The following is a 22,089-nucleotide window of genomic DNA, read 5'->3' on the forward strand; positions in this document are numbered from 1 at the left end:
TTTGTCTCGTAGGCATTTTTGGCAGAGCGTCTCCTCTGTGCAATTATGCTTCACCCCGTTTGCTCCGCAGGTCACCTTTTATTTTACTGCAGTTTTGTCTTTCTGTCTGGTGTCCTGCTTGCCTGCTGCCTTCTCCATTCCACTAGAGCATGGTGACACGTGTCATTTCCCTACTTTTTTTTTTTTTTTCCTGCCATGTTTTTTTTTCTTCTTCAGTAGGAGAGCAATTACAGGATGCTTCTTGTCAAGCCGGTGACAGCAGGGGAAGTTCTTATTTTTATAACTCCCTTTAATGTACCTCAAATGCTGCTTGGAGCTGTGAGAAGTCCCACCCGTGTCAGTGAAGAAGTGTGACTGTGATGCATGCCATATGAACCCTGCTGAGTGCACGCTGCTGCAGGTGCGACTGGAGAGAGCCATCCTGACAGGGCTGTCACCGGGGCGGAGAAATGGCACTGAGGCTTTGAGGGGCTCAAAGCCCCCCCACGGGATGTGGTTACTCTCTCCAACCGCTGGTGTTGGGCACGACGGAATGGGGGGCAGAGGTGCAAGGGGGGTGGCCGTTTAAGGAAGCTGATAGAGAGATGGGGAAACTTCTTCTAGATGAAGCAGTATAGGAAGTGCGTAGCAGTATATTAAAAGGTATATCATATTAGGAGTAAGCTTTATCATATTAGGAGTAAGAGCAGGTAGTGTAACAGCACATTGGGGGCATGAGTTCATGCTGGGCCAGTAAAAAATTAAAATGCAGGCTAAAGTACAGGGCAAGTGTTTGAGAGCAGTTAGACTAGGTAAAGGCTGCTGTACTGAGGTTCTTTTGCTGCATGTTTTAATGGGGCTGAGGACACGCCTGAAAGTAGTCTGTATTAATGTCTGGGTAAAGGCTTGGGTGAATGGTGATGAGGTTCTTGTATCACTTTATCCATCACATTTTTGGGGTCTTTAAGTGCTCTCTAAAATTGCTGTTTATTTTGGCCTATTTGCTTACTAGCCCCATTTTTTTGAGAGAAAGTACTAAAATATACTAAATGAACTGCTGTGAGTCTTAAAATTTATCTCTGGCATTGCCAGATAAAAACTGTTAAGTTGTGCCAAGCAATTACTTATTTTTTAACAGAGAAAATACACTGTTTCCCTGAAGAATCCAGATAAATGTGGAAATTAACTGCTCAGAATGAATTGGCCTGTTTTAAGTTGCTAATTATGTTACTGAATGTTCATGAGCCTGAAATCACTGTGGTCCTTGCATTAAAGTCTGGGTGTATTAGATGCAATACACAACTGTAGCTTTGTAAAACATGGAAGCTTTTGCAAACTATTTTTTCTTTGAGGATTGATCTTGTCTTCATCTTTCAGGCTTGTGTTTGCTGTGCCCACGCCTGGGTTATATCTTATTGATGGAAGGAGTAAAGAACAGTTCAGTGTGCAAAGCCTTATTGACTGGTGGCTACATCAGTATGTTCGTGCTGGCTGTCTATTTGAGAATACCTGCTAATTCGTTTACAGCTGAAAAGTCCCCCATAATTACAAGACACGCCAGTCCTTCCAGGACTAGACAGCACAGCCTCCACAATATGGATGAGGTAATTCACCAAGAGTGTTTTAGGAAGCATTCCCTGATTACGAGCAGAGAATTGAATTGACTCCCAAGTCCTCCACCTCCTGTTTTCCACCCTCAGTTCTGCAGTCATCAATACTATTTTGCAACAGTGAGATGCAGTCTGTCTTTCTGTTTCTCCTCCTCCACGTCCCTTGTTCCTTTTCTGGTGCCTCTTGATTAATCGCACGTAGCTTTTTACCTCTGAAATATTTTTTTCCACATGGACAGTTGCAGAGGGGGCCTGTCATTCCCCGTCGCCTCTCCCAATTTCCAAAGAGTGAGTTTTGAGTCAAACCCAATTTTTTGTGACTGTGCCCATCTGCACTGGTTCAGAAACTGGCTCCTCGATCATGTGTCATTAGTTACCTCTTGGTTTGCTGTGCTGCAGGTCTTGGATCTGTTGTCATCGCCTTATGTCTGTTTCCTTACTGTTTACAAAACTGCTCCCCCCAGTAACACTTATAACCTATTGGGTAACTTGTAAAAATTCCGACATCTCTCCTGGTGTAAAATATGCTCTCCTGAAGGTTTCTCAAATGTTGTGGTATTATCCTGCAGATTTTATTACAGCATACTCATTTAGAATATCCTCAAGGTGATCTCAGTCTGATTTATTTGTCTGAAGGACGCTTCCTTCTGCTCTTCTCTACTGCATTTTTTGTGCAAGTACCAGCTGTTTACCATGGGCTTATACAGGTATTTTATTTTCTCTTGTCCATTTTGCAAGAAATAATCATATGGAATGTATAATTCTAATGTGCTGTTCCTTACCGTGAAAGGACTGGAAACATTTAATTGGTTCTCTGGACTCCTCTCTCTTTGTCGGGTGTCCTTGTCCTACTTTCAGATCTGGAACAGAAGACTGATTTTATCGGCCTGAGGGTGAAACACAAGCTTTCATTGATGGTGAAATGTGGATGGTTCCCTTAAACCTGAAACTGCAAGCAGCATCTTCTGATTTTCGTGAGGTTGATGGTTTGTCAATGAAATGTGTAGTAGTAGCAAGGAATGTCAGGGCAGCTGATGGCATAGTGGTTAAAGACATGGACCCATATTTTGGAGGCAGCTTGCATCAGGGAAGGTCTTACAAAAGATCCTCTGAGTCAAGGTGGTTTAAGCTGAACTGCTGAAGTAGGATGATTGGCTCTTTAAATGGGAGTAAATGTGGGTCGTAATATGTCTCTGAAATTGACTGGAAAGATGTCTTAAGTTTTAAAAAACCCCACAGGTAGGGGTGTGTGGTAAACCAGTGCTGAAAAACAACTACTGTACATTTTAAAAGTGTGGTACAATACCAGCGTTTTGCAGAAGTCAATACTTTTATTATGTGAATGGCTATTTGATATGGCTGAAAGGAATCTGTCTCTCTAAGCTCAACAGTGACAGAGGTGAGGCTGCTCTAGTGGCGCGTGTAACATTGCGGGAAACAACTGAGAGCAACGACAGAGGGAGTGGCTGTACTATTTCACTTTGTTCAGAAGTTATACTTGAAGATATTGCAGTGGCTTCAGCAAAACCTGAACTCCTTTTAAGGAGGGTTTCCGAAGTGAAATATGGAGATATTTCGGCTATGAAAAAACGGCATGCCCTAAACACAGCTGCTCCATTCTTCAAGTCCTGTTTTAAGTGTTTCTCTCAAAGGGTGGCAACGTGTCAAACCTGGCCAGACATCAATCGGACAAACATTTTCAAGAAATTCAAATACCAACAGGTGATAGTTGACTAGTTTATGCCCTTATGTCCATGAAAGAAACGAGTGATCAAAAAGCCTCTCCGCAGTGATACGTGGATCTGTTTCATGAGTGACTTGAACTCGGCAATTTATTCAACCCGACAAACTAAATGTTGCACAAACTGCTTTTTTTTGAGTAATATGCTTAAATTTTATTTTGACTGACCCGCCCGCAAATGATACGAATATTAGAGATGCACTGATTTGTAATTTTCTTGGCCGATTCCAATTTTTATGCAAGTATGACCTACCGATACTGATTTTTCCCGTTTATGATACTTGTTTGAAATTAAGCAGAATAATGACATGTGAGAGTTTTCCCTTTTTAGGGAAAATGGCAAAAAATGAACTAAAATAATGACTTAGTATTGTTGTCAAAACAAAAACTTTGGTGGTGACAACACTATCCGGAGCATTTTATTGCTCGGAATGAATGCATGTTTTCCTACTTTGGAGACCTTTCATTCTGGTGTCTTGCATGCAATGTTTTTATAATACTGTTTTGTGACAAAAGACTGTAATGGAAAACCAGGGCTTTTTGACATGTTGTAGTAACAGCTGGAAAGTGAGGGGAAGGGGAAAAAGCCATTGGGTACCTAAGTGGCCCAACCAGCAGTGGTTTTATCTGGAGTGTCAGCTGATGGGGAGCAGCTGACAGTCCGAGCTGCTTTTAGTAGCTGATACCATGGCTGCCGTAGAAGCGGCGAAGGCGTAAATCCGCCAAGCTTGTCAGACGGAGTATTTGGGTACTGGCGGCCTTTTGGGCAGCTAAGTGCCATTTGTTGGTTCCTGGTTTGACACTGTGACCTAAAGTGAGCAAGGAAAGCAACTTGAGTGTATTGGATGAGTGGGAGTTCGGTGGCATCAAAGTAGATATTCAAGGTGTGTGTGATGTTCATTGAGATGGAAATTCTCAGAGGCAGTTTGTGGGATGTTTCAGGCAGTGGGGCTGTTGACACAGCGAACAGCATAATGGACTGTGTGGGAGTCACCTTCTGGAAACGTGTCTTCCTTATCGTTCTTGGCGTTTCTTTTTCTGGAGGTTGTCCTGTAACGAGACCCTTTTTTTTTTGTCTCCCTGAGCATTGAACTGGCAATTGCAGGTACCCGGGGATCTCATCACTGCCCTCAGTAGATGAATCACCTTATTAGAAAAACAGAAGGATGTTACCACTGGTCCTTGCTTGAAAAATGACCGTGACGTTAGATCATCGCATGTCCCTTGTTCCTGGTGGAGTTTCATCCAATCCATCACTGCTTCTGTTGTTATAAGGGTCTGGTTTCTGTGGGCTCTGGCTAGGAAGTGGCCATTGCGTGGGCCTAAATGCTATGTATCAAGCAGTGCCTTTTTTTTGGGTAGTGCTTGTCTGGGTAGTCAGCAATCCTCTGCCCTGTTCCAAGCTTAATCTACTCCCTGATATGTATTTCTTGTAGACTGTCTCTCCCGATAAAGTGTTCTATCCATGCTGTCTCTCTCCTCTCCCTTTCTTTGTCTGAGTGGAGGCCCTCTGAACCATTGCTCCAGGTGCTGATTGTTGACTCTGCCATTTCATGCTAGCCTATGGAAGTCCCACGCTGGGGTGTCGCTCTGTGTTTGGGCATTTTTGCCCCTGTTAGTTTGAATAATTGCACATTCCTGTGTTTCCCCCCCCCCCCCCCGTGGACCACAATTTCCATATTGTATATACTGCCAAACATACAGCTAAATGGAAGACTAGGTCAGGATTTTGGCCAAATTCCTGTCATCGGATTGTTGTATTACTCTTCTGTGAATTAAGAATTGTGAATTATGAGAACTAGTGTCTTATGAGCAGATGTATGTTAACCAATAACAGTGTGCTTTGCCTCACATAGCATCCTGGGTTCTGTCTCTGTTCGACCCTGCCAGGTGACTGCATCGAGCCACTCACTTTTGGATGTTTTCCCTTAGACAAAGGCTGCCTTTCATAGAGTTATTTGCATTGCTGTTGTTTATTTTCCTGAAAGATGCACACAGATTCCTGCTCGGATAAGATTCAAGGTTGCCAAAGGGAGACAATTTTGCACAGACAGTGCAAGAAATAATTAACAATCAGCAATGTGACAAGAAAACAGGAGCCACAGCATTTCTAATGACTGCTGATCAAATAAGTAGCTGCACTTTTTAACAAAGAAGTGAAGCATGAATAAACCAATCAGGCAATGGAATTTACAAATGTAAGGTTTAATACGTAGTTCTTAACTTACCAGTATAACAGTGATTTCAGTTTTAAAGGGGTTATTACTGAAACACTTTCTAGTTTTTGGCGTGGTCTTGCATGGGAGTGAAAAAGTGATGCATAGTGTTGAAAGTAGAGGAAGGGAAACCAGCTTCGGTTTTTGTCCCTACCTGCCTGCTGAGTATTGTCCATCTGGCTTAGTGTTGGGCCCATATTGGCCTAATGTGAAGTGGTCTAAGAAGAATGGGTACCTGATGGAGGTATTTGAGGCATAAGCCCCACAGATAGTGCCCTCAAAATGATCTGGGAGTCTCTTCCTCACATTAGGGTTCGGTACGTACTGCTGCTTATTCTGCCGCAGTAGTTTCCTGTTACCTTTGCTGGCTTATTTGCGGCTCGTAAATCTCTCGGCTGCTTGCGCTGCATCAGATGAACAGCAGATCTGTGCGCTGCGGGGCTGCTGCACCAGCGCTCGCCTCAGCCTTGGCAGTGGGATGCATTTCTGCTTATGCCAGATAATTCCTGTCTTTGGCTTCTCTGATTTCGAATCATTATTTTTCAATTCTGCCTTTTGTGAGCATAATCAATATTAGGCTTCACTGATTAGGGTGCAGTAGTCATCTCTAACTCATGAGGCTATGAAGCTCTTTGTATAGTTTGGGACTAACATTCCTTGTAGTGACTGTCCCCTAGACTCTATCGTTACGTTACGGAGCTGTGTGTGTGTGTGAGTTAGTGAGTGAGAGAAACTGCACTGTATCCTTTAATTGCAGATTGGCAGATCACAATCCTTTGGGCCCTGAGGCTTCAGGCTGGAGTGCAGGCCTGCTTATTTTTACCGTGCCAGCTGGTCTTGCCATGTCCTTCATAGCTCCAGCACCATGCAAGGCTTTGAGTCTCCTCGGGGCACGAGGTCGGCCGCATTCACTGCGGACGGGAAGCTTAAGCTTCCACTGCCAGGTGTATGGCCGGCTGGCTCGATGCCGCGAGCCATCTCATGATCATCGGCCTGTGGTATCTGCCTGCAGTGCAGCCACTGCGTCAACACCTTGGTATAAAACACAGCGGGACAGCAGGACCACTAACTGAGACAGAAATGGGTCCTAGACAGAGTGCCATCAGCAAGGCTGATGGGTGCGTGTAATTAACCTCTTAATAAAGCGCAGGCATAAAACGGAATGGGACACATCTCTTAATTAAACCCCTGACCCTAGGGCAAGCGATAGCCCGGTATTCCTGGGTGTCATTCGCAGCTGGATTGCATCTTCACCTCTCAGGAGAATAGCCACATGTCTCTTCCATGGGGTGTCCCTCAGGCACTAGTTCTTATCTGTTCTTGTGCATTTACATTATCCGAGGCAGCCAGGGGCTTCAGGTCTCTCACCCTCCCCAATTCTGGGAGCCAGAATAGAGAACATCTTTCTTTCTGGGAAGCAGTTATAGTGAAACATATGGATAGAAACATATCTATCACTAGATTCTGCCACCCACCATACCAGATACTGTAAAGGAAAGCTCACTCCCCCCTGCTCTGGTCAGGGCAAGCCTGCACCCCTGGAGCAGAGAGCCAGCTTTAACAAGCAGCCTGGCTGTCTGTGTATGCTCTCGCTAATGCCCCTAATCCCCCTTAGCCTAGGGGCAGCTTGTTGCTTCAAGAAACAAGAACAAAGCGGTCTAGAAAACAATGGGTGAATTATAAAAATACATTGGCCAATAAACACTGCTAAAAAAGGAAATTAAATCATAATTTAGGTCACTCAAAAATACAGAACACAGATGAGATGTTACATCTGACAGCTTTAAATCCATGCAGTAGTCCACGCCTTTTATCTCCTCAGATATTGGTGATAAATTTTTAATCAGCCGAGGCTCTTGTCAGTGAATTCATGACTAATTCATTGCAGCACGATAAGGAAGCGTCAGCCAGCGATTCGCAGGGGGAAGCCAACCGCTGTGTGTTCTCGCCTGGCTGAGAGCACACGCACACGCAGAATGGGCCCCGGCTGGGCTGTAGGTAGAGCATGACAGAGCTGCGGCTATCGGAGGAAAGGCTCTGCTGCTCGCCCATTCATTTCATGCGAGTGTGGCCCCACCTCCCTCGCGTGTGATTGGCTGCTCAGCTTAATAGTTCCACTGACAGGAGACTGAGGCAGCAACACTGGCCCTGTGATCAGCTCGCTAGAGGAAATAAGAGGGAAGGCACATGTTGGAGAGGGGGAGAGAGAGCGAGGGGCAGAGCGCTGTGGAAAAACGGCTTCCAAGGGCCAGTCGCTCACACAGGCTGTTCCTTCAGCTCCCTCCTTGTGAATGTAAAGGCGAGAGAGAGACTGAAAGCCTGAGGAAAAACGTGCCCTTTGTGTGGCATTCGAAGCAGCTCCCCATTGAAGCTCCCAGCCGCGGGAGCTGCTCAGGGACCATCGGAAGAGAAGAAAGGTTGGCGGTGTCCGTGCAGCCCCGTGCACACCCTCGGGCCAAAACCTCAGTGCCTGGTCGGGAACCTGCAGGACAGAATCTCTTACAGGAAGTTACACTGTTGGCGGAACGGAATCTGGTAGTGCTACTCCGCTGGACTGTTTCCTTTACCTTTCCCTGAGCTGCTGCCGAGATATATAGAGCCTAGGAGAGAGTGGCTCATAGTGACGTTGGCGAATCTAAAACAAGCAATCGTTTGCTGGTGGACTCTGCTCGATGATCCAGTGTGTCTCCCTGGGGGAACTGTAGCACACACTATCAGATGCCTATCGGATACATAGCCTGTGTCTGCTGTGGAGTGCTGCATTCATTATGATTCTGTGTCTGTTTCAGGGCAGAACAGTCACTCTCTCTTCACTTATTATGGGACTTATTTAATCTCTGTGATGGTGTCTGGCTGGTAAATGTAATTGATCTTTCAAAACTCTCTTTCTTGGTTCATAGTTGTCATTAAGGAAAATTACTTATAAATTATGCAGTAACTGTGGTCTCCGTAGGATTTATGTGTGTGTAGACTTACGGTTTGTGTACGGGTCTGAAAAAGAGGAACTGCGAAACGGTGATACTAAAGTGGTGCACTGGGGCTGCACTTGGTGAGAGCGACACCTTGGTACTGAATGGGACAGCTGGTCAGTCGGCCAGGTCGCCTCCGTGTAAGCTTGTTGGTGGAGAGCACAGAGAATGCCTGCTGCTGGAAAAGAGCAAAGGACACTGGTCTCCTCCACATCCTGCGTGCCGGGAGAGGAGACCCATGTTTGAGTCTTTCTGAGGGATCCCCTGTTTTGAACCTCAGGAAGCACTTGGAGGACTCATCTGAGGCGAGAAAAAATGTGATATGATCCAAAAACGAAGACAATCTGAGTAGGAATAAAAAATAACTCCCCTGCGAGTGTTTAATACCAAGACCTTCTTTTTCTTTTCTTAATGTTTTAAGACTCACTAGCTTCTTGGGAATTAATTTGCTGATTGCATAGTGACATACAGGAAGGCAGCGGGAGAGTGACTGAATTGGCCCACAGGGCCTGATAGCTGCGGCCCCTCTCCGCAAGACACCCTGGAGTCCGCCAGTGTACACACACTGGCTCAGGTGACAAGTACTGTACATCAGCCTACAGGGCAGGGAGGGACCGGTGGGATCTGCCTTCACTAGAGGGGTAGACTGGGGACGGGAGAAGTTGATGGTCTGGCGCTGGCAGCATGGACGACTCCAGCATCTTGAGACGTCGAGGCCTACAGGTAAGGGCACCAGCAGGTGGTCAGTCAGTGACCTGAGCATCCTGTGCAGAGGCTGCCGAGCTACAGCATGAGCTGCATCAAGAAGTGTGTGTGTGTGTGTGTGTGTCGTCCAGGTATACATTACATTGTGGGATCCAGATGTCCCCACAATGTGATAAAAACCTGTTGTTTTGACATTGTGGGGACTAAGGCTGTGCGAATTGCCGATTTATATCGGATGACAAAATAAAAATGTCTTTCATATTATGCGCTATCGTTCGTGGTGTTGCAAAATTCACTGTTTATGGCAACATTTTTCATCGATTGGATGATAGTTTGGAAGGATACTTACAAGTGCCACATCCGATGTGTATGGAAGTTTTTATTGGACTCTATCATTTGTAAACCACAGAAGACAATCTACAAATATGTACCAAGCTTCACAATTATTTAACTATCTACAAATATGTATTTTTAAATTTGTGTTGTGTAACATCACATCCACAAAAATGCAGAGCGATTTATACACGTGAAAAATGTGTTATGCGTATTTGTGGATCACGTCCGGTCTGTTTGTGGATTGTTATTTGTGATTTCCCTTCTTTTGATTTGTGGATTTTGTCCAGTTTGTACAACTACGGAGCCCCTAAGAGGTCTGGGTGGGAAAATATTTTTTTTTAAAGTTATGTCTTTGTTTAAATATCTTTCAACAAAAGCAAGCAACACCCCTTGGTTTTCCAGATTGCTTTAAGGGTGAATTTCGAATAACATTTCAAAGTTTTTGTCTGTGCACTTCACCGTAAATAGCCCTTCTGTCTTGCTTAGTCACTGACTGTGAATGACCACAATGCAATTAAGAAATAAATGCGTTTAAGAATACATAATGTGAAAGTTACATGGTGTGCATTGTCCCCCATAGTTTAATGCTTAAAGCACTCTTTACAGGACATGTCTGTATCACTTAGGTTTATACTTATTAGTCCATTAATTCTATCTTTAATACTTTAAACGGACACAGTACAGTTGTTATTAGTAATGGAAAAGTATATTGCAAGAGAACTCTCAGCTATATCAGAAAATATTTTCCCACCCAGACCATTTAGGGGCTCCACAAACCGCAGCTGATCTTTTAGGGAAAAAAAAATCACAAATGCATCACTGTCCACAAATGTTTTTTTGTGTTGTGTAAAATCATATCCACAAAAATACAGAACAATTTCTATACCTGAAATGGATTTTTCACATTTGTGGATCACTTCTTGGCTATTTGTGAATCCTGTTACATTTGTGACTTTGCTCATTTTTATTGGATCTTTGACCAATTCTTAATGCAGCTGATCTGTAGAAAAAAATCCATAAATATGAGGTGCAGCCTTGATTTATATCGTTTTTGTGGATATGAGATGACTTAGATTGTCATTTACCATTTTTTTAGTCCCCACAAGGGGAAATTCAATTTTATAAAAATCTGTGACTGCATTCATAAAACTGAAAAAGCAAAAAGACTTGAAACCAAGATGGTGGCGCGCACAGACGCGGCAGCTTCAGGCTCTCCACTTTAGCTAATTTCGTTGTCCAGGCAACTGTACATTGATAATAAAAAGTCTTGAAGTCTTATTTTGTTCGATTACTTATGGTTAAGATTAAGGCTTGATAGCGGTTAAGGTTGTCATTGTTGGGGTTAGGGTTTTGTCCATAGAAATGAATGGAAGGTTCCCACAAAGATATGAGTACAGGTGTGTGCGTGTGTAAATAAATCTGTCAGCTGCAGTGTGAATGGGTTTTACACCCCCACTCTTGGAGAGGTGTGTCTGACCTTCCTGTGATTCGTGTTTTCCCTTTGTCATGTGGCTCGGCTATGGAAAATCGAGGAAAGAAAATAAGTTGTCGGATGGGTTTTAATGCATCAGACAGAGGGTACCATTGCTGAAAGACCTTCTGCTGGATTTTGTCTCCTTCCTTTCCTGCTGTGGTTAATAGACCCATCCCGGACGGCTAATCGGCAGCTGTCATACTGAGCTCCATTTGTCTGAAAATCTCCTTGTTTTACTTAAAGCTTACTTAAAGCTTACTTAAAGTAAGCTCTTTGATTCGCGGTTCTGGTGCATTTGAAAACACATTCGTTTGGGGGATGTAAAACATGCTGTCACTGTGTTGTCTGACTGTCACGCAACATTTACCTCTGATGCTGTGTGATATTTGCTGACTGTGGTTGTCATTTAAAAAACAACAAAAAAAAAAAAATGGCTACGCTAATGAGGTTTGCGCTCTGCCATTTAAGGAAATGACATGCATTCTTTTCATTGTCTTTGTTGTGGGATTTTGTTGTTGGGGGGGATGTGGTGAAAAACCTCTGAGGCGCCATGTGGGGTTAATGAACAGGAGATTCCTGTGGGTGTGGGCGGGAGGGAAAGTGTGAACAGGCCATACAGTCGCTCCAGGTCATCTGGCCAGTCAGCTGTGTAGGCGTTTTGTGTCTCTTAATCCCTGTGCTGTGCTGTTGCCAGCACCCCTATAGCCTTGGCCCTGCAGCCTTTCTGGCTCCTTGTGGGCCCCATGAGAACTTTGGGACGATGGGGTAGCCCTTAGACCCTCAGGTTTGAGGTTTATGCTTCTGTGATTTAGTATGATTCTTGTTTCGGGGTGGGTGTATTTTCTTACCCTCAGTCTTATTTTTCAAGAAGTGATAAGTTAGTAGTATCCCTATTTGGTCGCGCCCTATGTTCTCTCTGATGGACATTGTGTAGGAAGGGCACTGTTTAATTTCAGTATTGAACTGTCAAGTTTTATGCAGCTCCCTGGAAATGTTTTAATTACTTTCTCATTGTGGAAACAAGTACCTTGGCTTCCATCGTCTTAGTCCCTCCCCCAAGGTACAGTTTTGAGTGACTGCTGCTGAGTGGACAGTGTCTCCTCCAGCTAGTAATCCAGTTAATGAAGGCCCAGTGGCTCTGTGGGTTCTGGGCTTTAATGCAGACTCATATCTGGTGGTCCCTTTTGTTCTCAGACAATAGTGTATCTGTGGCTGTCAGCATTTGGCTCAGCAGATTCTCAGCAGTGTGATACACCTCTGGTAATATTATGTTTTCTCTCCATTTCCAGCAATTTCATCGGTGGTGGTTCTTATTGGTTTATTAAGATTATTTTTGGTTTAATGGCAGACTTTTTTTTCCCCCCCCTGCTTAGGCTGGACTGTAGTGCCTAGAACAGACAAAAGCACCTGAAATTATATTTGAAATGACAGCTAATGACTGAAAGGTTTACTAAACTATATCTGGCTGACTTCTGCAGCACTGAGTGGTCCTAACACCCTACAAGCCATCAAGCCATGAAATGGCTTTCTTTATACAGTAATTTGCTGGCAGGCCACTGTTATAAATACATATGGTGGAGTTATAGTCAGAGTGGAGATATGCAGTGTTACCATTTTGGACATTAACTACTTTGTAATGCTATTTGACAGTTTTGGTTGCTAAGGAACAATTGCCTCAATCTTAATTTTCTGAACATGAAATGTTTTACGTTTCTGTGACTTGCCAAGGCATATACTATCTTTGTTAGTGATGAAGGACAACTGCTATGTGTATGACTTTGAATATTTAATTTCTCGTTAACAGCATGAGAAGTAGTAATTTCTCCAAAGTATATTAATAACATTGTATGTTGTCAGCCTCAGAGGGCTTCTTGGGGGGAAAATGACATGCTCATTGGGGCATTTGAACAAGTTTAATCTAGCTTATATATACAAACGGATAATGTATTAAAATAAAGTTCTGTATGTCCTGGTGCTCAGCATCTAACAGCAGCATGCCCCAAGGCCACTGTATCTGGTGAGAATGTAAACATCCATACGTTTGAGGGACCTAGCGGCAAGAATTTTGACGGTGGCCCCCTTGATGACACTGCGTGGTCGTGGCCGGTGCTGATTTAGCAGAATCTGTCTGCTTTACCATGAGTGTCTGTCTGTGGACTCCTTTAGATCTACCTCTTGCACAGGTTGATCGTGCCTGCAGCTGTCACCATCTTGAGCTTCTGCAGCTGACTTGTCCCCCACCCCGGCAGAGTGAATAGCCTTGGTTAATGAAGGAGGAAATCGTTTATCATGACCAGCAGATGCTGCTCATTTGAGCCCAAACGAACATGCTGCTTGCGTGCACTTAGGAATGCCTGCCTTCCTCATAGGTCTGTTAAGCACCCCATTTTTTATTTTTGCTATCACAACCTAGTTCTCAGCTGAATTTGTATTCTTCACCCCTCCCTGCCCCCATTATCTTTGTCAGCGTGGATGTCGCACGTCTCCCCAAAACGACTCAGCCCACAATTTTCGCTCCGCTTGAGCTCAGCATATCAGAGACGCATGCATCCCTTCGTCTGTCAGCGTCTTTGTCTCGTGAAAGGAGCAGAAGCTGCCACGGCCCAGGTTCTGTGAGATGTGAAAGCAAGTGTGATTGCTTTGTCGTTCAGTGAATCCCTTACAAGGAACTCCAGAGGGCCTTCAGCTGTGGGGAGAAAGCTTTAACTGGAATATGCAATGAATATGTTCAGGGCCCTAGTGATAAAAGATGACTATGCAGTCCCTCTGTTAATAGCTGAATTTGAAGGACTAACAGCTGTTTTGAAAAGGTATTATGTAGTTTGCGGACATGCTGATGCTGCAGTAATAAACTGTGGAGATGAGAGGCTCAAAACCCTGCATGTCATACAGGAGATCTGTGCAGAGGTGGTCCAGCTGTGTCCTGTTTGTGTCCTGTGAGTGGATGGGGCACCGTCTCCTCTCTCACAGGAGTTCCAGATATATCATCAGCTCCCTTGAGAGGGGTCACCGTGTTCTCACAGTGCCTCCCCCTTCCCCGTGCTGCTTCTTGGCCACATCTCGGCCATTTTTCTGTGTGCCAGTTTTGTGGACTGGCGAGTGAGCGAGCGAGCAGCCAGCCATGAGCTCACTCGGTGTCCTTTGGCAGGCACCCACGGAACGCCCCACAGACCATGACCTCATCATTGTGCCTGGGAGAGGTGGGACTAGCACGCAGCTGTGTGGGCTTGGAACGTGACCAGTCAGTCTCACGGCCCCTTTGCATATCGAGGGACACCAGTCTCCAAATTGGGGTGAAACACTACAACATGGGCAATTTATTACTTTGTGATGGCAGGACATTTAGACATATGGGCAACCCTTCATCCATGTGGCTTGTTTTGACCATCTAGAGTCAACCAGTTTAACCAGTTTGAGCTACATGGATTTGTGCTAAATGTCATGAGGGAGTTTGATGATTTCATGTAATTTAAAATGGCTTGCTAAATGGGCTAGGCAGTAAATGGAGGGTTTCTGTGGTTAATCTCAAAGCATTTTTCTGTCTGAATGGTGGTTCTTGTTTTAAGCCCCGCCCTTTGCATCTCATTGGTTGGATTTGAAGTCTGGCCTCTCCCACTCAGGTCGTGACGACCTTAAGTAGCATCTGCAGTCTGTAGGCAGCATTGCCACTAGTCTCTCTTCCCTCCAGCTCACTAGGGCCTTCTGTTTACTGTGTTGTTCTTTTAGTCCCTCCACCAAAAGCTGCTCGCTCGAAGTACATCTCAGTGGGAATTAATCAGAGCACAGCAGCAATGGAAGCCCACTTCCAGCCACTGCATGTACTGCAGGGGGTGGGGGGAGAGCTTTGATCGCTTCCCATCCTCCCCCCATCTGGGAACGTCAGTCTGCATTCTTGGCTTTTAGTGAAATTTGGCGCGATGCAAGTCCGACCGTATTAGGACGTCCTAGAGCCAGGTTTTGCTAGCATGGTGGGGGATGTGGGGTGATGCTTGTCCAGCGGCTGCTGGCTCAGCTGAAGCAGAATAACAGTCACACTCATGGTGTGAATTGAGGAGGTTTGTGTGTGATGGACACCTGTAGTGAAGGTGGGGGTAGGGTTACCTTGACTTCCAATGGCTGGGGGACAACAAAGCAACCTCAGTTTTAATTTCAGATAGAAGTTGCTTGCCTGATAGCTAATGAATGTTCAGGAGGAGTAAGGGGAGGTTAGAAGGTAACTTCTATGTGAAAGCCAATCCTTATGATACCATGCATATGTACTTGTATGGATTAATTAATGCCATCTAAAGTGCAGATATTAAAACTAGTAATAAAATCATTTGGAAAATGCAAATGTGGCAGTTGGAAGCATATTTTCAACTTGTGAAAAGTGGCTTGCAGTTAGTGTTTAATCTGTCCCTGTTTTCTGGTAGATCTTTGGACGCCTGCTGTAATGAACATCCACTGGACCCCCTCAGTAGCTGGCTTGGGGCAGAGCCGGTTCTCCCAACTGCTGTATTGTGCTGTTATTGTTCTGGCCCATGTGGACCTGCCCTCCACAAGTGTGTGGGAGCTGCATTTTATTTTTATAGCAGGACACCAAAGTGCTGCTGTTTAAGAGAATTAATCTTGTCGAGTGTAATATGGCAGGTGGGTAATACACCAGTTAAGGGCAATAGGATCGTATCCCGAAGTCCCAGAAGGGATTTTCTGTTGCATTTTTAAACAAGGTACTTAACCTGAATTACTCCAGTGAGCAGTCAGTACCTTATTTTACTCATGATTGTCGCCAGCACCTTTGTACCCCTGTGTCCATGGTTACAGGTCCCAGTGTTCCACACCATCCCTGAGATCAGTTTTATGCTGATCCTTCTCTTTGGACGTTTGCTGCCTTCTGCCCCATGACTTTCGTCTACTTTGGTCCCAATTGGATGGGGTTAGGTAAGGGTTTAGTAATTGTGAATGGGCTTTTGATGGTTAGGCAGCTTCTGGTTTTTATAGAAGTTCCTGGATGAAGACATTTTCCCGTACTGACACCATTGTTAGATGTTTAGGGTAGGCCTGCTCTGAAAACCTTATTGGCACAGTCTTCCAGTAAGGTCCATTTGAAGCACGTCATGAAGGACTTAAACATTAACCGGCTCAGGTGGCCCTGTCGCCTGAATAATCTCCTTTGCTGCCTGGAGCTCAGCAGTATCCTAATGCTTTTTAATTATCTAAAGACTGCTTTGCCTGCTGGTTCTCCTGCTAGCATTTGTCCCTAACCTCACACAAAGAGGCTTGTACGTCACATTTGAAGGTATGCATTCTGATGAGGGTTCGGTTTGGTAGTGCGTGGGCCGAGAGGGGATGTGAATCGGGATATTGAAGGTGCCGATGATCTTGAAGCGAGAGCAGTTTTGGCATGAAGCACTTGACGCTCCCCTCTTGGTTAAGTGCTACAGCAATCTGGTAACCATCATGCCCAGTCAGGAGTGAGATGAGTCAGAGTGCCCTCTGCTGTGAGCTGGGGGAATTACTCCCATGGATAAAGACTATGCCACTCACACTTGAAGTTCGCATTGCACAGTGTCTTGTCTTGGTGCCCACGTTGACTCGTATCCCATAGCTGATATCGAAATGTTATAGGAGGAAGTTAAATGAGAAGTGGGGCTTGGCCTTTGTCACTGCAGTGTGCAGGCATGCTGTGTTGTCCTCTGGGTCTTAAAGGGCTCTGCTCATTTACTAACCACCCAGACCTGCTTGATTGTGGTTCCTATTTTATCTCTGTCTCTCTTCCACGTCCCTTACCTCTGACCATCCGTTCAGGTACAGCTAATTGCTCCCAGAGGGCTTCATCGTCATCGTTCTCCTGTTTCTGTAAGTTTAATGGTTCTTCCATGCGTGTGAGTTTGCCTAATGGTGTCTTTAATAACACGGGGGCTTCGTTAAGCTGCGAGGCGGTCGTGTCCCTCCAGATGGGAGAGGGTTCATTCCATGCTGGCTCATGATGGATGGCAAATGCCTGCTTAGCCTTCCCCCTGCTCGAAGGAAAGGTGACCTCACGGGCTACTATGTGGTTGGCTCGATATATGGCTCCATATCGATCCTGCTGGGTCCGTAAGTCCCATTGTTGGTGGTAAAGGGACAGAGAGGCTGCTTTTTAATCTAAAGACACACGCAGGGAAGAGGCTGAGGTACACTGAACTCTTCCCCAAGTCTGGTGCTCTATCCAGATCTGTTTATTCATGCTGCGGTCATGTTTGCTTCTCTGAGGTTTATATCTGAGTTTCCCTCAGCCTGATCATCTACCACAGCACAGAAACATGATCTGGGTCTTGGCCAGAATACCGTCAATTCTGTCGTGTTCCATTTGTTTAATATAGTGCTGGTGTTTGGGTTTTGGGGAAAAATATTAATAGGTGGATGAGCACTGAGCAAACAAAAGCATCACCCGCCAATCTTCTACAAACCAGGTAGGAGAGCGGAGCTCGCATCTGCATGCGTGTGTCCATGCCCACTCAGCATTCCCCATCCCGTGAGGCTGCAAATAAATCTCACTCCTTTACGTAGTTTAGGGTCGACTTGCTTGTTCTCCTCTAGGAAATCTACCCAATTTGCAGCTGAAAGCCATGATACTCTCTTAGCTTCAAGGGTGCCTGGCTGTTGCCTGTGTAAATCCAATGGGGAAAATCCTAAAAGCCCTGACTGCACCACCTTGAACCAAGGCCCAGGCAGGGTGCGCTTTTGACCCGATAGTTCATGCCCCAAGTGTGTCAGGCACTAATGGCATAATGGTTTTCATTGTTGTTGCACCTTTGCATTAATTCTGAAAAGGCGGGATGAAGAACATTGAAGGTGGTGTGGTATAGCGTTCTCCCCCGCTTCATTCTCTTAATGGTTCTTTTTGTGTGTAGTCAATTAATCATAACTGACTGAATTGGATGAGGGAGTCGTACACTGCAGAGTGATGCTCTCAGCAGTGATTAAAAGCCTGCAGAAGCTGGGATCCCAGTGCGGCTCCACAGTCTGGACCATTAATGGAGTGTTACAGCTTCAGCGTTTCAAGGGTTGTGTCAGCGTACTGTCCCAGTGGCTTGGCTTTTGTAGTACTGAAAGGTGGCTTGTTTGCGGGGGTCAAGTCACTGTGGGCGTATAACTTTGATTTTGAGTGGGCTCCCTTTGCTTTTTGGCTGATAATATCAGATCCCACTGCTGTTCTGTCTCGTCACCATGAGATTTAAAAATTCTGCAGTATTTTTTTTCTCTCCTACATTGCTTTGACCTCATTCCTGGCCTACTTCTGTATCCCTGGGAAAATCAGTCCAATAGAAACAAAAGTAGTGATTCAAAATATGTATTTTTTTCTTTGCAATAAAAATGTTTGGCAGGTTTCTTTTTTGCATTCTGACAGTGGTAGTGTGGTTTGTGGTGTCCACCTGTGTTCCCTGGCTCTTGTATGATTGGCTTGTCCTCCTCGTGGAATGTTCAGCCTTTTCTGGAAGATTTTGGGTGGTATGGTGAAACCAGTGCCTTCCCTTGTGTGTTGACCATTTATTTGAGTTAGTTATGGGGGCAAGCTGCTTTTCATTCTGTGATGTTCACATTGTGGTGTCTGCTGTTGTCCAGTTTGGATGCTGTCTGTGTTCAGTCAGGCTCACACCGTCCATTCATTGCAGTCTATGAGAATAATGATTGCTAAGGTTATAATTGTAGTTCATTTATATGCTTGGCTTGTTAATTGCAGACTGTGTCTGTCTCTGAAGCCGTAATTATCACTTTGCTTTGGAAAAAAAAGGATGATTTAAATTATGTACATATTTAAAATCCCCCTGCGTTTGCATTGCCACATAAGATCTATGTGTGCACATCTGTGCATGTGTGTGTGCTTTTGATTAAAAAATAAAGAAAAAGCCATTGCTGGGTCGCTCATTTCGAGGTCCTTAGGCTGTTCCGTTCACCCCCTGCTGCTGTAATCTGGCTGTTGGGCCCCACTCCCCCTTGGCTCTAAATGCAGTTTGATTTGTAATGCAGTTTTTCTTCTTCATGAGGCTGCTTATCTAATGGTTGCCCCTCTAGCCTTTCCATACTCTCCCAGAGACTCAGGAAGAAGTCTTCCTTGCCCATTCTTTTCTGAACTCCATTGCGCAGCAAAGTCTCGCGCAGGTGGCACTGTGCCCCCCGGGAAGGGTGCTGCTTTTGGCACGGCCTAACTGGTGTGCTGCATACAGCAGCCTGCTTGTTATCCTTTCACAGTGCAGGCTGACGTTGGCAGTGGCGTGTGCAACCCTCACTCTCTGCAACCCTTCTCTAATTGCATTTCCCTGCACTTTGGCTGCCTGTCAGCTGAGATGCACTTTGGGAATATTGATGCACCCATCAGGGAGATTGCTTTCGTGCGTGGCCCCGCCTGTGCAGCACGAGGCTTACTTCATTGTAAGGCACTGTGGACGGGCGGGGCTATGTGCTTTGGGCAAGTCTTACTGATGATCGTGGGTAGGGGTGGAGTCTGGGCCACCGTTTTTGCTGGGCAATCGACACTGCCCTGTCTGTCTCACACAGTACCCCTTGTACCATTATTTCAGGATATGTAGCCCTTTAACACTCTGCCTGAAACAGATTGACAACTCACTGGGCTTTCATAAGTAGCCCTGAACCTAAAACTCGCAGCAAGCTTTAGATGGGAGTGCCGGTAGAACCACTTTAAAATGAGTCATTATGTTGGTTATCATACGGACATGATGTGACCTTTTCAGGAAAGGTCCAGTGGGGAAGAAGTGTATGCAGATGTGTGTGGGATGTGTTGCCCTTGGTGCCTGTCCCGCCCTGCCAGTGTGAATGCTGGCCTGGGACAGTGAGGATCTCAGTGCCTTGAATTTTTGGCTCTCCGCTGGCCTTTTTTTGGGTCATGGCCCTCTGAGGGGAACCTCCCGCTGCACTCAGCCCTTCCTGCAGGCTTAAATCAGTCTATTACCTACTTTCTGCTCCTGGGCCAGGGGTACCGCTGTGCTGGCCGGGGGCAAACTGGGACACATTGGGGCTTCTTTTGCTAGGTCTCCTTGAAACTTGGCCTGACTTTCACCGCGGGGCAGTGTGGAGACTCAGCCGCATGGTGTTTTCACGGCGGCCTGCCTCCACGGGGTGGTGGAACTCTCCAAAGTAGAAGTAGTAACAGCGCCAGTTCTCTGTGGTAAATGGGGGAGCCGGACAGTAACATTGGACCTTTCCGCGGCGTGTGTTAATGTCTGGTAATCAGACGTGTCACAGTGGCCTGGCGCACAGTTGCTCAGTCAGGTACGATGGACCAGAAGTCTGATTGGACATCCTGGCACGCTTTAGAGTTCACTGGTGTGTAACATTAGTTTGGATCACTAGTTCTCTTACATGAAGTTTTAGCATTAAATGTTAGCATGTTTGTCTGTGCCAGGAAAGCCCTCTGGGGAAGCTCCTGCAGAATGCTGGTGTTGGTGGCATTTCCCAGGCCAGACTCCTGCAGCACCATTGCATGGCCACTGTTATAAAATAATACCTCTTGGTTTCCTACATGCCAGGCTCTCAGGTCAATGTCCAGCTAAATGCGTACTGATTTTTTTAGTGATAGCATGGTGTTTTGTTTTGCTTAGCAATCTGTGCTGACAGAATTAGGTGGCTGGTGGGGTGTCGATAGGTTTTGCTGTTTGCGTGGGGTATTTAAAGAGTTGCTGTGTACAGAGAGGGGCCTCGTGTGTAATGGAAAGCCTAAGTGGACCCACTATGCTCTGTGTGGTAGCTAATCGATGCTCTAATGGAAGCAAATGGCTCTTGATTGGAGTCAGTGCCTGGTTGCTGGTTTGCACGGGTGCTATGATGATAGTCGGTCTCCATCACACCTCATGCCATGTATCATGTTTGTGCAGCTGTCTTTGGTATTTATTTATTAAATTAATGACCCGTGAGAGCCCCTGAGTGCTATGATGGCTCTACAGGTCGTCACATGACCCACGTTGTTGAGGCCCACCCGCCGGAAGGACAGTAGTTCACTTACAGCCCACCCACCCTTGGTGAGCTATGCTTGTCCAAACCGCTTACAGCCCCCTGATGTGGGGTTTAATTCTTTCCCATATTGTCCTCCTCTGTCGTAATGGTTCAGGATCCTAAAACTGTAAGCACTATTGTCTTTGGTCAGTGTAAGAGGATGGCTTTTTCTTATTTTCAGTGGAACTCTCCTTCCCCCTAGTGGTTACCTTTGGTATTTTTAATCAGCTGATGGTTTAGGTTGTAAATCGGTTGTTTTTAAAATTACATTTCACTGCTGCCTTTGTTCACATATATACATGTACATGTGAGGTAGATCATTTTCTTAATTTTGGACACTTACCATATGAGTGAACATATTTTGTGAAATTAAAATATCTGCTCTGTTGAGCTGTGATGTGACTTATTTTCGCTTGGACTGACAGGTGCATTTTTCTCCAATTTTATTCTTTATTCTGCATCTAAAGTTTGACACACTTTTTACTTTTTCCAGCCTAATAATCTGGAGAGGAATCATTGCTGCCTGTGTTATGATGCCCTATAATGCTTTTTCTGTTTATTGCATACATTTATTCCACCACTCACACGCCGTTAAAAACAAGCATCTGTGCTAAAATTGCTCGTCTATTTGTTCTTTATAAAGGAGCCATTAATTTTTAAAATTCCATTTCTTTTGAGGCAACCTTGAAAATACATGTGTTCGTTGTCAGTTCTGTGGACTGAGACTTTTTTTTCTCTTTCAGAAGGAACTGAGCCTTCCAAGAAGAGGCAGCTTGTAAGTACATTTTTAATATAAATTTTGCACTTGCCAAACTCTTAATTGACTAATGGTTCTGTCATTGAATAAAACCCGACAGAGGACTCAGAATGGCAAAACTCCTTTTTATCTATTGAAAAATAAAGAATAAAAGCGTTGATGGTGAAGAACGTGAAGAAATGCCAAGGATACTGTGTCCTTTCACGCCTGGTTTGCCACTCAGATCTGCTGAAACGTCCACCTATTATTAAGGCTTGAAATCTAATTACTAGTTTCAGAAGCCTTTCCTACCCAGCTGTTGCCGAAGACCTTCATTACTTATTGTGGTGT

General features: G+C 45.2%; 1 protein-coding gene across 7 annotated transcripts in view; it reads left to right on the forward strand.

Moving 5' to 3' along the window:
• mast2 (microtubule associated serine/threonine kinase 2) overlaps nucleotides 1-22,089 on the forward strand; it is a 106,045-nt gene that overhangs the window by 43,661 nt on the left and 40,295 nt on the right. For 5 of the 7 annotated variants that reach the window (XM_023794686.2, XM_023794688.2, XM_023794689.2 and 2 more), the window contains exon 4: nucleotides 21,746-21,777. In XM_023794686.2, the coding sequence (XP_023650454.1) occupies nucleotides 21,746-21,777 (32 nt within the window). Of the gene's footprint in view, nucleotides 1-7,698; nucleotides 9,239-21,745; nucleotides 21,778-22,089 lie in introns of those variants that run through there. The other 2 variants (XM_023794695.2, XM_023794687.2) reach the window with 2 other exon arrangements.

Source organism: Paramormyrops kingsleyae, chromosome 15 (assembly GCF_048594095.1).
Source record: "Paramormyrops kingsleyae isolate MSU_618 chromosome 15, PKINGS_0.4, whole genome shotgun sequence".
NCBI classification, from domain to species: domain Eukaryota; kingdom Metazoa; phylum Chordata; class Actinopteri; order Osteoglossiformes; family Mormyridae; genus Paramormyrops; species Paramormyrops kingsleyae.